Raw genomic sequence first — 17,095 nt, forward strand, 5'->3', positions numbered from 1 at the left:
TGTGTTGGGGACTGGATCAACACGGGGCCGGGCCGGGTGAGGGGTGGACGGAGCTCGAATGGACAGATACAGGATAACTTTCTGCGATCTGTAGTCCGACCTTATGTAAGGCTGTGGGTCGGATCTTCACAACAACTTATCAATAACAAGAATAGTATCTCAAGATTTTTATTTTTATAAGTCATTGATTGAACATAGATATGTCTATGATTTCAATTTAACATGCATTGTAGCTGCAAAATTGCAGTGCGACGGTGAGGCGGTCGGTGAGTTTTGGTTTCAGTACTGGCAGTAGCGACGTGCATTGATGTTTGCTTCGTTTGTGTACATTTATAATAATATTTGAGCAGGGAGGTAGCATACCGACTACCTCCATGATTAGAGCTTGCAGTTGTTGCAGCGTTCACAAAGTGATAGGCGTCGCAAAGGAATCGATTATTCACTCAGCTCAGTATTAATCACCACCAACCAGGAAAGGTACTTTGAAATCAATTTTAACTGGAATTTCAATTTCAAATTCACTGATTATGCCAGCAAAACAAATGACAAATTTACCTTTCAGTGAAAATAGCAAAATTAAATCCCATTGAATAATTAACAGTTTACTAATTACAGTACTATTGTGTCCTCGTTGCATGACAAAATATTTCTAAAAATTAAAGCCTTTTGACAATATTATATAACTGATCACTTGTAATATTTCTGTTGATATCATAGGGCTCAGCCCTAGGTGTTGCGTCAGAGGTTAAGATTAGCAGTTTTATTTCCATCAAAGTCGACGCAATAATAGTAATGATTCATGATAAGTAATGAGAAAGATTCAAATAGCATTAACTTTCACATGCTATATACATTAGTAGGACCACTGCGCATTGCGTAAACATAAAATTCAAACACCCAGTTTATTTTGTCACCCACTGGTGTGCCAATCACACACACTTTGTCAGACTTGGGCAGGTATACATTTTCTGTTCACCGGTAGTATGGCAAAACGTGGGACATAAATAGCAATTTTTGTAAATTGCATTTTGCATTTACAATTATAGCAACCCATTATGTTCAATCAGGGATGTTTTGTATCATCATTTTTGTTGCCAAAGGAATTACTGCCCAACTTCCAATTGCAGGCTGAAAACTTTAAATCTAAAAAACTGGCGATTTTTACATCTAGTTATTGACACAGAGGGCGCTCTTCTGTTGTCTGCAAATCAGTTCAATCACAGCATTCGTGGCATGTTGTCATTCATGTACATTAGAGTTTTGTGTCTTTTTTCTATTTTTATGGCATAATGGTAACGATATCTTGTATCAATGAGGAGGTTGAAAATATTATTTACTGGCTAATGACAGCAACATATTTTATCAATGGCAAGTTTTAAAAAAATTAATACTTGAATGTTTCATATTTGTTTCTTTACAAGCACTTAAAAACATGGCAGCATCCATGAATTTAGTTGGGAACGTATTTAGTTTCTCGCATAGTGCATTGAACCTGTACATGCATAGTCAGTTTGCTGCTAGCATAACTACTGAGTTCACTAGAGATACGTATGTTCTGAAATCCTTGTTTTAGTAAAACAATTATGTCAAATGTGTTGCCTAAAAATGACAGGTACATGTAATTTTCAAAATCAAATACACAAGCATATTAAAAAAAATACAGTCAAAACAATCTCTGTGGTTTCCAGGTCACTTTTTTGTACATATTCTCTAAATACACTTTTTCTGTGGAGGCTGCATGCAGGAAAAGCAGTCATGCTGTTTTCTAGCTGCTAATACTCTGGTAGTGCTATGGCATATTTATTATGTTCAGGTCAGGGGTCATCATCACAGAACCACTGTTAGCCAATCCATAGGCATTTTTGTCAGTTTATTACAACACCACTTGGCATCACTGAATTAGTTCGCAAAATAATGAAATATATTAGTTTTTGAACCTGTATCTGCTTTATCACTGACTGTATCTATGAGTCATTGTCTACTCCAGTTAACTACCTCAGCAATAAGAACATGTATTTTCAACCATTTATCCATGAGTCGTCTGCTTGAATTTGAACTTTTGCCCTCCAGCATATAGCACATTGAGTACGTCAATATTCAAAAGTTCACAATTATAATATTAATTAATTTTGAATTAGTAATCAATGTGGCAATACGTTGCAAACTTCTCCTAAACACCATGTATTTTTTATTAATTTTGTTGGATCTGTGCATTATTGGGAGGTCAAATATTGACCATAGACATCAAAAAATATATTTAGAGAGATTAAATAACTTGAAATGCACAAAGGTTAATACTTGAAATCACAACACAAATTGACACCTTGTGAAATCTATGCACTTATTATAATTAAATAACATTATGACATTTTTCCAGGTGTGTGAGGCGCTTCTTTGCAATTATGGCATTCGTCATAAAAAATCAATTGAGAAAAGCCTTCTTATGGGATACTGTACCAGTGTGTCGTAGCATCTACAGTCAAACTGGAATATGGGTAAGTTTTACAAACTGCATGTATGTGTATGTATGGATGTTTGCATACTATTGTGTGTAGTAGTGTTCATTCGTACATGTAGTTGTGTCCAACACAGATGATGAGAGGTTGAAATCTCAAAAAATTCAATTTGAGTGAAAATTGTTACTCAACAAGAACCTAAAATGACCCAGGCAAAATGTAATGTCACACCATTTTATTCCCAATGTGGGATAGTGGTAATTGAAAGGAAGGAAAAGAGTAGCGATATTTTGACTGAGAGAAAAAAAAAATCAGAGGTCAGTATATGCACTCATCAAATTAGCTTTGCAAATTAGAGTCAAATTGTAACTCAGTTTATTAGCAAGAAGAGCACTCAATGAAGACTCTATCAATTGATGCATCTGTAGCTGAACTAATTGAAATGTATGGAATTTATATCGGTCACTTTAGAGGATGTTTCCGCATAGTATTGCATGTTGCAAACATTTAAGCTAAGGCAATGTCAAGGATTCATCACCTGATAAATTTCCTCCCACGTTCCAACATATACATGTACTGTACCATGCAAGCCCTTATAAGCCAGTTTTGGTTGAACAGTTTCAGAAAATAAGGCATTGATTTGTGCTTAGTTATGCAGACTTTTGAAAAGATGCTATCGTAAAACCAGTTGTTCATTCCTTAACACAGTTGCAGTACTTTGTTCTTCTATTCAGCTTGGTCATCAGTATTTTAGATCACGTTGCCATCACTCTGACGTTGGAACCCAAAATGGCTACCTATAAAATTTGATCAAAATATATTCATGAATAGCAGCTCTCTATATCAGTATGCTTGACAAACTTCTAGACAATCTTCAATATGGTTGAGATTTGGTTCATAATATAAAATGTATACTTCTGAAAAGTCACCAACTGTAATTCTTCAATTTGTATATTTCATACATACCTGTAGACAAAAAATGATACCATGTTTACATGAAGTGTTATGAAGTTAACCTCCAAATCACTTTGTGTAGCCTGTATTGAATTGAACAAAATGCCTCTGGCTTGAAAAATGTCACATTCTCAAACAACTTGCATTTCAAAAGCGATGCAACATGTTAGATGTGAATGACGTGTAAATGGTTTGCAGTGTTTCACCAAACTCAGAGCAAATTTGGATTGTTTTATCAGGTATTCAAGTCAGTGTGTGGTTTTTGTACATGCATAAAAAATGGCTGAATTTAGTCAAATTCATGGAAGCAATCGCAAAACTCAGATTTGCTTTTGAGGAATAAACAGAACAGTTGTACCTAATTATTCCCATCATCTGTAAAGTTTTATTTGTCTGTCATTTCCATGTCTTTTCAAAAAAATGTTATCATATTTTCATAAACAAGGAAATCACCCATTGGCATGTGACAGCTTTTCCAAGTAGTAAACTACCGTAATATCATGCCTTTGTGAATCAGATTAATCTTTGCTATTGTTTCAGGAGAAAAAATTCACCAAGGAAACCAGGACACAAGTTGAAGACTATTGGCAAAAACAGATTATTTTGCACAATGAAAAACTTAAAGCATCTGTCAATGTAAGTTATTGCAGTGCAAGGGAATTTGTGTGTTACCTTTTGATAAAAATCAATATCCAATTCTAAATCAAGTGATCAAGAATTTGTCAATTTGTCAATGGAATATGTTGTTGAATATTTCATAGCCATGCCATAGTAGATGTCTCTTTCATTCTTATTGTCTGAGATACTGGCCAAAATTCCTCAAAATGTATCATAGAAATCCAGTTTTTCACAACGTATCCATAGATATGCATTCTGATTGCCTTGTGATAATCCACGCATATAAAATATTTTGATGAGCTGATCACTGTTATTAGACCGCGTTCAAAAAAAATGGTGAGGGGGGGGGGGGCTGGAGGAATCGCAATTGAAATCTTTTTTTTTTTCAGATCACCCCCCCTCAATACCCTCAAAAATTTTCAAGTCCCCCCCTCAATACCCTCAAAAATTTTCAAGTCCCCCCCAAAATTACCATATAGCTGCATATTTATAAGGAATGCACGCAGAGTAAAAAAAAAACATGTAATGTGTCGTTCTGCACGCAAATGTTCAACACTACCTCTTATCAGCAGGTTGTAGAGCCATATACCTAGGGCAAGTTCTTAAATTGATTCATTTTTAAATGCATCAGTGAACTTTTTGGATTTCTCAGTCTAAGCCGCTTTGAGTTTATCCAACTCTGGACAGTTCAATGGCACCAGCTGAAAAGCACACAAAATGACAATCATGAGAGAGTATGAAAATTGTGTATTCCTAGCTACGTTTAACCAAATTGTGAAAAAATGAGCACTGTGACCTACCGAATTTTTTTTTTTCAAAAGTACAAGACATATACAACTTAGATGCCACTTATAAAATTACTGGAAGGTTAAAATATGCCAGGAAGGGGGCTGGATCTTGTGTAATTGTTTCACTGTCAATTGAGTGTCCTAGGACCGAAACTCTTCTTAAACTACATCAGAGTCAGAGCTACATGTATCACTGTCACTGCCAGTATGTAGTAGCAGGGCAGTAGTTGTATTAACTTTTCATTTTGACAATATTTTTGTTCAGTTTATACAATTGTGTTCTTGTTCTACTCCCTACAGAATGTTGAGCTATCCAGTATTCATCTTGCTAACACAGCCTACGTGTACCGTGCATTTGCATCATTCAATTATCACAAATATTTAGACAAACAGGCTTTGTTGACCAACTGAATATTGTGTTTTTCAGCAGCATGCTGTAGAAAGAAACCAAGAAACTGTGTTTGATACATTGCATAGAAATATTGAACAAATTATCAACAGTTGTAGCTCCTACCCCATTACAAGGCCAACTTGTTCTATGAAAATTTAATGGCATTCATACATTTTTAGACTTTTTCGAGATGGCATTCATACATTTTTAGACTTTTTCGAGATTAAAGACATAAAATATGACAAAACAGTTCTAGATTTTGCTTAATTATTACTAACATTAGAACCATTGGACGACATCAAAATGTTGGGAGTCAAAATATTTTCAGGTCCCCCCCTATAGGCAGAGCAAAACTTTCAAGTCCCCCCTCGACTACCCCAAAAATTTTCGAATCTCCCCCTGAATTCCTCCAGCCCCCCCCCCCCACCACTTTTTTTGAACGCGGCCTTAAGATTTTCCATTAGTATTTGTGTTCATGTCAACTTACTAGGACAGGTTTAAGGTTGTCATTCAGTTGAAGAAATCTAGAGTTGACAAAATTAAAATCAAATTTTATGGCATCCTCTTCTTAATGTTGCACAGGAAATGTTTTTGGTCACAGGTGATCTTGTCAAACAATTATTGTCTGTGTGAGCGCCCTCTAGTGTTAGAAGTGACTTTACCTAAAAAGAAATCTTGAGTCCTTGGGTTTGGAAGTTGCATACTTGTAGTCAAAATTTTGCGAAAGACATCAAGTGATTGTCTTTGTATCCTTCTAATATACTTTAATCTCAACAATATTGTTAAAGAAAATGCCAGTCCATTGTTGACATAAATTGTTTCTTTTATGGGATGTAATTCTCTCAGATAGTTCAGAAACAATAATAAGGAGAAGATTCAGTTATCCACAAAAATGAGTCTGTTGATGAGCAATTTTTAAAAATGTGATAGGAATATTGATCTATGAAGTTCTCTGTCCATCTTATGAAGTGCTCCTAACATAGATATATAGATTTACCGTTGCTTGAATTGTCAATGTACTTACACTGCCAAGGTTATTCATCTGTTTTACAAGGTTACTTCATAAAATGTGCAGACTTTGTATTTATCTGAAAGTACAGATTATCATCACATCAAAACTTCTAAAAAGTCATCGTAATTGGTTGAAATCCTGCACTACAACAGCAGGAGACATTCAAACAAGACTCATGTCATTTGGTTATGTTTTTTTTCTTTCAGGAAAATCGAGAAAAATTTTATGTGTTGTCCATGTTTCCCTATCCGTCAGGCAGGCTACACATGGGCCATGTCAGAGTGTATACAATCAGTGACACCATAGCACACTACCAGCGCATGAATAACAAACAAGTAGTTCATCCCATGGGCTGGGATGCCTTCGGATTGCCAGCTGAAAATGCAGCGATAGAAAGACAATTGCCTCCTGATGAGTGGACCTACAGGCAAGTCTGTGCTTGCTTTGTCATCTTGGTTAGCATTTATGTAACGGTACTCAAGTTAAAGTAGCTAAGAAGTAATCACCGAAGACATCAATGTGAATTATGTTGTACCTGAAATGGGATGCTTATTTTAATTACAGCTTTTAATTATAAAGACAATGTTAGTAATTTAGAAATGACATCCATAATGACAAGGAATGTGACTATATTTTTCCGCATTTTCCCACCCAACCCCAAATTCTTGGTGCTCATCTGTAATGTAGGGCAAATATTTCCTCTTCATTCAGGTGTGAAACTTTTACTAGACCGTAAAGCAAATAAATTAGCAAAACAAATCACATTTGTAAGGTCATATGTGAGAGGTCATCTAAAAGTTGTTGCTCATTCTCAGTCTCAGCTGGACTTCTCTCCAGAATATTTATTTGGTAACTCAGTGTAGTGCCGCATTCAGTTCCATTAAAAGTTCAGTGGCCTAACCTTGTTTAGATGTCCGTCATTGTCAAAAATCTATGCCTAATTTGAATGAGAAATTTTTACGTTTTTATTTCAGCAACATTGAACATATGAGGAAACAACTACAGAGTCTCAGCATGTGTTTTGATTGGGATAGGGTGAGTTAATTGTTTACTCTGTGTTTGATGATATCTTGAAGGAAATTCCTGATTCTACACTCAGAGTCAATCTCTCTTTGTGTGATGCTTACGCTGTATTTACACTTAAAGGGCAGTTCTTTTTACCAGTGACTGGCAAAGCCTCAGAAAAAATTCCAACATTGAAAGATTCACAGACTTACATTATTTTGTCAATGTAAAGATCTTGCCAAACCTGTAGCAAATTCAACACAAAATGCAATTTCTAATATTGGAAAATAGTTAAACAGCTGGCTTTTTGTCACAGAATTTTACGTTATCATTGCAGCTCTAAAAACCTCATAGTTATTAAAAATGCATGTTATGTATGACAAACTCTAAATCATTTCAGTGTTTACATAATAATTATGCACGAAACCATGACAAAATAATGTATTGTTTAGAAAGTACTAATACGGGAATTGATTGTATGCCTTTTCCAAATAAAGAATAAATTACAGTGAAAGTTGAACACTTCCAAAAGATGTGAAATTGTGAATATTTTCTATCACAAGCTCTTGCACATAAATATCTTTCTTTCTTCTGTTTCATCTGTTTAGAAAATACAAGTTGTAGTTTTGATTTTCTACCACAGGCTAGTAGTAATAGTCTGTACTCTGTAATGTACAAGCTGATACCTTCATCTATGGTTAGGGATGGACCATTAGACCTTGGGAGGGAGATGATTAGAATGCTGATATGCAGTTTTTGTTTTCAAATTTCAACATTACCAAATTAATTTTTGCAGTTTACACAGTGTGCACCATATTTCTGAATGTACATGTATTTTTTGCAAACCTTTATTTAAAAGAGCAAAAGTGTTTTTAGCAGTTTTAGGCTCCACAGATATTTATGTTCCATATTTTACCTCCCCACTCCCAAGATCTAATGTTTCTTCCCTTAGTGTACCTCCCTTAACAATACAAGTAACACAAGCAGTGCAATGTACTTGATCTCAGAACAACTTATACTCACTGACCTAATAGAAATCAGCAGCAATACCTTTAATCAATTATCTCTCCAAGTTGCCTGACCTTCTCTGACATTTGTCTGGTATGCAAATTATCCGTCAAAATGATGCATCTCTGCCTCTAGCTACCGTCTAACACATCACCTCCACGTACATGTAAGTACACACACACAGAGACTATATCACACTGAGCTTGGATAACAGTTTCACATTCATTGTGTTTTGACTTTCAGGAAATCTTTACATGCAGAGAAGACTACTACAAGTGGACTCAGTATTTGTTTTTGAAATTGTTTCAATCAGGATTCGTGTATCAAAAGCTCAGCTGGGTAAATTGGGACCCAGTCGACCAGACAGTATTAGCAAATGAACAGGTACATATAAAAAAGCTAAACACATTTGTCTCCATCCTCAACGACAGTAGAAGTAGAGTCCTGCATACGTAAGGATAAAGTATAAAAATCTACATGCAGTGGTGAAATATAGTGAGAGTCTGTGAACAGAATTCTGATAACTAAAATGTGTTGAAATTTCATCCTCAGCACCTACTTCAGGATTTCTTGAATCAATCCTATTTGATCCAATTCGACTTTGCTTCCTTGGCTGTCGGAAAGAACACTTTTATCTCTAAATATTTTCATACCTGAATATGTCTGGTCAGGAACATAAAAAATGAGTCTGAGAAGAAAACAGCCATATCAGATCAGGCTATCAACAAAACATCATGGCAATTTTTGTAGATTGTTGAATTGCTGTTGTTCAGAATATTTGTTCTATTTTTGATTTTGATGTGTGTGTTCAACTGGTGAAGATTTATCTTACTCATTTTGTGATTAGATTCAGTTTGTTCTTTGCAACAAAGCTGTATTATCTCGGAAAACCAATAAAAGAGACACGCATGGATTGAAACTGGCCATGGGTTTCCAGTGCACGCCATCAAGTATTTACGGTTTGTGGTGATTTACGACTGAGTAACAATCCTGGGCGTTGATATGATTTGCCGATAGGTCGACGACGAGGGCTGCTCCTGGAGGTCTGGAGCCAAAGTGGAGAAACAGCTGCTCAAACAGTGGTTCGTGAAAATGACGCACTACTCCAAGGTATGATGTAAAGCCAATCAGCTTTATTACTGGGCTAATGACAATTTTAAGAGAAGCATAAAAATAACGGCCCTGCCTGTCCCCGATGAAATTGATCCAGAGTGGCGTTAATTTGGTGTAGATTTAAGTGGCGTGTTCAGCTTTTTTCCACCTTTATGTACTCAAATGAATCAAAGTCAATGTGTATTTGTAATGATAAATATCACTGCCAACTACTCAGAACACTATGTATCTGAAATTCTTGTTATTAAGGGGTAGTATTAACCAAATATCTTTCACACCACTCAATGTACTTTAATTTGGGACATCATCATTAATTCAATATTTTATGATCATTGAATTTCAAGGTGTCAAGCCAAGCTCTTTTTGCCAGTATCAATAAATCAGTGTTTGAAATGTAGTGCAATTATTTGCATCTCGTACAGATCCACTTTATTACTGTTGTTGATCACGCACATGTGAATGTGGCTCCCCATCGTGTGATTTCTTGCTGTTTTTCAATTGTGTTTTTGTTAGACAGGTACCTAACACCTAAATTTCAGTTGTTCCAGACACAAAGAGGAGGCAAAATGCACCAAAATGTCAGCTTAAAAAACGTCAAGTATTGAAAAGCGTAATAGATTTGTGTAGAGTATGTAGGACAGTACGCCAACTCTGAATTCAAATGATGGATGTGTCTGCGCCGGAGACTGAATAAAACTACGTTATCATTGTGATCAGTGTAAATACACCCAGGCGGCTTTGCGTTGATTGTACTGAGTACAGTAGTTGAAATTGACTAAAGACCAGAACATGATAGCCGAAGATAGGCTGTACAAGGCCGAGACAGGGTTGTATAGAGACCAGCATGTATCAACTCAATTAAGGAAAACGAGACTCAAAAGGCAGAGAAATCACATGGACTCCATTGAGGGTGGCTGTATACTGGCCCATAGCCAGAGTATCAAGCTATTGCCCTCAACTTTGGCATTATGCTGACTGTTGTATTTACCAAATCAGTGTTTATTTCACCGTGCAAAACTGAATAGGTTACAAAATCTGCACAAGCCTAGTGTAATCTATCTGTCATCAATACAGAAAGAGACCATGTGCACAGATTGGAATTCATCCCATAAAATCTGGTGACACAATAAAATCTTGCATCGATTTCACCTGCTGTGCTGCATAAACCTGTGTTCTGTTAACGTCCATTAAAATATACTATATGTTCATTTTCAGTCACTGTTAGACGGGTTGGATGAATTGCCATGTTGGAGTGATGGTATAAAAAGTATGCAAGCCAACTGGATAAGTGACTGTAGTGGCTGTGCCTTTCAGTTCAAACTGAAGGTTTGTAATCTTTCAATCGTATAACCCTTTTCTTGCTGAGGGTGTTGCACACCTTCCTGCCAAGTCGTTAGAAAATGGCCCCATAAAAGTTTGCATTTGGAAACACGCTATTCTGCCAGGCATTTGGCGTGAAAATAGCACATTTTCAGGGTACAGTTAGCCGTCTTTACACATGTTAGACTTCAAAATTTTACATGCCAGTATACAGAGGCAGGTGCTCATGGGTTAGTGCAGAAAAAAATTGAGGTCTCATGCTTACTTTTTCAGAAGTAAAGCTTGTTTGGTATCATGCACATCTACTCAGCGTAAACATCACCCTGCTCATCAGATAGTAAGAGACCCAGGGGGTAGTGCTATGGGTGCGGCAGCACCTGCAAACCTGTCCTGTTTCCTGTGGGTAGTGTCACTTAGCCATGTACTTTTCATGACTAGGCAGAGTCGCACAGTACGTTCATTTTTGACGTAGTATTAACGACGTAGCTATGCCATGTTAACAAAGCATGTACCGGGTATGTAGTTTAGCTAGTTCAGTGCAGAGTTAGCCTAGGAGTGTTACCATTTATTAACAGGTTACTTGTGCAGTCGTAAGTAAGGCGCAGTTTTGTACCACCTTGGCTTAGGCTGCTGCTAGGGTGTGACTAGCAGTCACTACACCAAAGTTGTCGGCCGCACTTCTGCGTCACACAAGTACAGCCCTAGATTGTTTATAGATTACGACTGACGGGGCTGTCTGTCATCATATTCCACTTTGACTTAATATTTCTACAAGTCGTGTGTTGCTTTTGTAGATTTGGCATGTCTAATCATTTGACTGAAGGATTCTTAGCACAATGAACTGTTTCGTCGATTTGGCAAAAAACTCATGGAATGACTTTCCAAAAAAAAAGCTTGGAAGTAAATTTTTGAAAATGCAATATGATTAGAAGAATAGCTCTCATTGCGACTGTTAATTTCCAGATGAAACGCAACATTGCAACAGGGTATAGATGACCTTGAATATTACAAATACCATGGAAACAGTTTACAGGCTTCTCTCCAGTATAAAGATGAGTTGATCATTTTATCAGAATATGAACAAGATAGAGCTAGTAGCAATGTCAGTGCTATGATGATAACCATATTAAAAGGGACATGGCTGCTAGAAGTGCTGGGGGGAGGGGGGAAACGGAAGTGGAAGGCAAGGCACCAAGAGAATTTCAGTTTAATTACACATAAAGCTACATCTAGTTTTTCCAGGAAGTGGAAAATGGGGGTTTGGGGAGGGAGGGAGTGCATGAGCTTAGAGAAATTAATAAGATGATCGTAGCTAATAAAATGAGCTGCATACAGCTATCATTCAGTAAAATCATTTGGCCTATATCCAAGCTAGCGACAGGATATTGGATGGGACTCCCTGAGGGAATGATAGAGTCTAAACATGATTTGTATGTTAAACTGGGCCATGACAATGTTGAAATGCCAGAGGCATGAAAGAATCGTGAAGCGCAACCGAATCCTAATTGGTCTTCACCGCCTACATAGCAATTGAAAGAATCATTTCATAAAATTTGTGCCGTTTGACCGTACTTTGGTTGTGATTGTAGGAGCAGATGGATGAGATAGAGTTTTAAAAATACAAGAAATCATGACAAAAGTTAGAGAAACAACACTGGTTTGTGAATGATGCAAAAACAAAGCGTTTGTGTATGTTCATCTTCAATGAATAGTCAAGGTTCTTACCAATTATTCATGACTGTACTTATATCTCTGTTAGACCTTCAAGGACTGTGAAGGATATGAAAATGATACATAGCTGTAGGCATAACTCTGATACAGTACTGCACTCTCAAGAATAATGAAGGGATTTTAACAGTGATATTCAAAGATTTGTCCATATTTCTTTTATCTGCAAGGATAATAAAGGGATTTGAAAATCAATCCCAGCCATAATCATATTTCTCTTGTCAAGGCATTGCTCTTTCATCTAGGCACAAGATTGAAGAGCCAGTGAGATTTTAAAGGGTCAACAACATAAAGGGAAAAAAAAAAAAAAAAAAAAAAAAAAAATATATATATATATATATATATATATATATATATATATATATATATATATATATATATATACAAATTCAGTGTACGTAGAGAGTATGGGCTGCCACTAATTATTCCTACACTGTAATGATGCTAATCCATATAATAACTATATATGTACTGTCACTTGCACAAAACCCTGAAAATTTAAAAAAGCAAGAAGAGAAGAAAAGCCTAAAAGCTTCACTGTCACAGTGACACTTTCTTGTAAGGCCAGTAATGCTGACATTTGATGATTTTTTTCACTATTTTTGTTTTCAATGTCAACCATGATTTCCTGTTCTACTCTCAAAACATGTTTATATACACAGTATTCAGCTTTCCAACTCAGTCTGTACATGTGTAAACTGCATTGTTATTGTTGACAAGTTAATTCTGGTCCAGACTAGAATTCAAATATAAACAATTACATTGCATATTACACATGTAGACACAATGTTGACAAGCTAAATAGTGGGTGTTTCAACATTCTGTTGGGAGTAGAATAAGAACTTGCAATTGATGTACAGAATAAAATAATGAAAAAATCACAAAAGTTAGCATTACGGGCCCTTTTAGACCCGCAATTACCAGTTAATACAAAGTGCAGTCAAGCTGACACACAGATTGTGTTATTAGGAAATCCTGAACATATATCCTTGTTGTTTGCGTTTATTCCAATAGCTCAAATTGAAACACATGTGATTAAAGGGATATGTATATACATAATAAATTATCCAGTCTTTAATATGTGCATTCATGTGTGGTCCATTAACATTTTCACAAATGTCATCAGGATGAAACCTTAATATCATTGCCAGAAATCTGATAATATATGTTGCAGAGCACATTACTTACACAGAAAGCCCATTTAATATTCAAAGACTTTAATACTCTGCAGCATTTCCATGATAAGTATGTTGTGATAATCCAATTTTGCTTGACTTTGTTTCACCTCTCCTGGTAATGTTTTATTAGTCGAGATGTCGCCATTGGTGAATACAGTACAATGCAATGGATTGTGATGTTAGCAGCTTGTATTTTAGGTATCGCTGGAAAATTTCACAATGAAGCCGCATTTAAATTAATAGCTGTACCATGACATCAAGACCTCGTATTAAATCTGTTTTTTGATTTGTTAGAATTCACAAACAACGCTTGTACACTTGCTTGCTATTCATGGAAACAATAGAATCAGCATGTGGAATTGACAGCGGTATCCGAACACTTTCCTATGGATTCTGATAGGAACTTTACTGTTGCAACCTCTCCTGACATCCAATTTTTGTAGGGGAAGATAACACAAGATGCACAGAGCATTGCCATGATTGGTACATAGTCCCAGCTGACACAAAGGAAAGCCAATTTTCGTAGCTCAACTTGAGGTCAGGGGTTATCACAGCAATGTTAACCTATGACCTCCAGTTTGGTTCAGCCAATCATTTTTAATGTATAAAGCTAATGGAGGGTGAAAGGTCAGATACGGTATATTTCAGGGAATCATTCTGTGTGGGTGAGGTTGGCTTTCGCTTGATTGCCCATAGTGAGTGAACAAGTTTTCCCTGGATGCATCATGGCAGCCTGTCTTCTATCGTCTCTTTAGACATGCCCAGCATGGCCTAGTGATGGCCCAAACATAGGGCTGTCTTTTCAAGTGATGTTGTATAATTTATGTGAACAGACATGTTTTTTACCAACCGTACTCTTTGCTAATCCATCTTGAAAAGTCATCCATGGGAGCAGTGTCAGGTTAAAAGCCAGTGATCCTACCTCCTGGTCTTGTGTGCCTTTATATATTCAGGTATATATTCATATTATACATGTAGTTGTACTTAATCTACATGTACCTTACTGGTCCATTATACTGTCATATCTACCTTACTGGTCCAATATATTGTCATATCTACCATACTAGTCCATTATAGATCATATCTACCTGAAATACTGGTCCATTACTTTACTGATGAATTATGCTGTCAGAATGGCAATGCCAGTAGCCAAGCGAGACAAGTTGTTAGTCATAGCCATTGGATCAATTTAATTTAATTTTGCATGTGTGTTTAGGTTTTCATGACAAAACTTCAAAAACTCCCTCCAAGACAACTGTAGTCAGAGGGTTCATTTGTCCAATCTCAGTTTCTTGAAATCTGTGTATTGGCAGTGCAGTTCTTTTATCAGTTTCGACAAAGTCCCCCTCAAAATAAGTGCTGTTTTTTGGGCTTTCTACTGAGGGAATAGTACATGCACTTTCTTCATCTTATATTATTTACTTGTCTCAAGCTAGGTAAAAGTGCAACCTGTGCCTATCTTCCAGAAGAGGGCGCCCTTCTTGAGCCAAAGAGGGACATGAGTCTGTATTTTATTCTGTATTTCCATGGAAATCTCCCCCTCATAATCACCATACATCTACCTGTACATCTACGCCTGGGTTCATTCCTGTTGTATTCATCAACATTATCTGGTTCATACATGGTGCATTAGTGTATAATTTGCATTTAGGCAAAAGCAGACATATTCATTAACTTGACCCTGAGAGAGTAAAGTCCTCTTAGACTGCCCCCCCCTTCCCAGCGCTTTGCTCTTCCCAGCAGTAGTGGGCCACACTGTTCACCCCATGTTCTACACAACAGCCTACCACAAACACAACAATCTGCTGAAGTTTATTCCTTCAGTTTACTCTGCTTTGATAGTTACATGTCCAAAGATTTGGAGCAAGTCTAAGTACTTTGTTGATATCTCAAACCTAATCTTGGTTGGATATTCTAAAATATTGCCAGTGTAGGCATTTTAATATGCAACAGTGACATTCAATTCACCTGTTATCTTTCAGCTATTTTTGACAAGTTCAAGGTGTTACATGCACTGTAGCCAGCGTAAAAATCATTGTAAGTCTCAACTTTCCAACAAGAGATGTTCCAGTTTACCCTTTCAGTCCATTCATCTTCGTCTATTACTCTGTCGTAAGCACACCTGTGACACATTGCTTGAATACTTTTACATGTTACTTGTCAGACACAACCACAGATTATACACAGTCACTCTACACTCTTCCTGAACTCGTCAATGAAAAATCCCACACTGATTACTTGCAGTAGACTTACAGAATTTTTCTCATAGATGTACACCTATTACCACCTAATTTAGCAACAACTGTGTCACTTTGTGTGATAAAGTATGATCTACAAACATGAAATAGCAATTAAAGGATGGAACAATTTACAAGCAGATAGAACATGCACCAGATCTATGACATTTGGGTTGAGCAATTAGGCTTTGAATTATGAGCTTCGAATCCATTAACTCTGGGAGAACTCAGAAAAGCTTCATGTAATATGAAAATTGAAATACTTAAACCCCAGTAATTGCATTTAACCCCAAATCTGTAAATGTAATATCAGAAAGAAATGTGGCAATTAATGCTCTTTATAGTTGAGATACAGTTTCCTTGGACATCTGATTCACTTCAGAGTTAAGGAGGTCTTTCCTATTATCAAGACATTGCTGTGTATTAGCCGCTTGTAATGATGAAGTGGTTTCTAAGTCTGAAAGGTTCCAATGATGACATATTTCTGTTATCAGGCTGCCTTGCAATTACATGCAATGGTCAAGTACCTCTACAGAAATAGATGAATGTTTTCTCTCCCCTTGACCTGCACTGCATCACCACCAAGTTTGCATGAAAGAATTAAAATTTGATCTTTTATGCCTCTTATGGAGGAATAGTTGAGAAGAAACAAACATATGTCATTTTGTAATTTTGATGATGTTTTTTTTCTTGCAGATCCGGAATGAGTTAATAGATGAAGTACTTTCAATTTACACAGACAGACCTGAATGCATTTTTGGAGCTGCATGTCTGGTTCTGTCTCCAGATCATATTTTACTCCGTAATAAAGACTTCCAGGATAAGCTTCTTGACAGCGATCTACAAACACAACTTGCAAACATGACCAAAGACACAGGTGAGTGTAGTATAAATTATGAATATCTGTCACTCTTTGAAGAGTGTATACCGACTTCAGATGTGTAAAACACCTGCTAGGTGTGTTATATTTCTTATCTGTGTAAAACAAGTGTATAGAAATACATCTAAATGTAAGAATTGCGTTTGTACCTCAACTCATCAGATTTCACCAGTCTCAGTGAGCCTGTAATTTGCATATGCACTGTGTTCAAGTAGCCTCAGTCCTCCATCACACATACCTCAAACTCAACAAACCAGGTGCATACCTGAAATTCAACAAACCAGGTGGCTGATTAGACTTGAACACACAATGAGTAACCTAGAAGGTTGCGAATGGTTTCCTGTATGAACATATGGCTTCAGCGACTCTTTGGAAAGCCAAAACAAATTCAATTTTTTAAGTTGAAG

General features: G+C 36.6%; 1 protein-coding gene across 3 annotated transcripts in view; it reads left to right on the forward strand.

Annotated features, from left to right (window-relative positions):
• The window catches only part of LOC139117431 (probable leucine--tRNA ligase, mitochondrial), a 40,135-nt gene that overhangs the window by 383 nt on the left and 22,657 nt on the right, over window positions 1–17,095 (forward strand). For 2 of the 3 annotated variants that reach the window (XM_070680541.1, XM_070680542.1), the window contains exons 2-9: window positions 2,378–2,495; window positions 3,951–4,046; window positions 6,426–6,646; window positions 7,194–7,254; window positions 8,476–8,616; window positions 9,250–9,342; window positions 10,561–10,671; window positions 16,505–16,685. In XM_070680541.1, coding sequence (XP_070536642.1) covers window positions 2,403–2,495; window positions 3,951–4,046; window positions 6,426–6,646; window positions 7,194–7,254; window positions 8,476–8,616; window positions 9,250–9,342; window positions 10,561–10,671; window positions 16,505–16,685 — 997 coding nt within the window. In that variant the 5' untranslated portion in view covers window positions 2,378–2,402. Of the gene's footprint in view, window positions 1–2,377; window positions 2,496–3,950; window positions 4,047–6,425; window positions 6,675–7,193; window positions 7,255–8,475; window positions 8,617–9,249; window positions 9,343–10,560; window positions 10,672–16,504; window positions 16,686–17,095 lie in introns of those variants that run through there. The other variant, XM_070680543.1, reaches the window with a different exon arrangement.

Source organism: Ptychodera flava, chromosome 18 (genome assembly GCF_041260155.1).
Source record: "Ptychodera flava strain L36383 chromosome 18, AS_Pfla_20210202, whole genome shotgun sequence".
NCBI classification, from domain to species: Eukaryota; Metazoa; Hemichordata; class Enteropneusta; family Ptychoderidae; genus Ptychodera; species Ptychodera flava.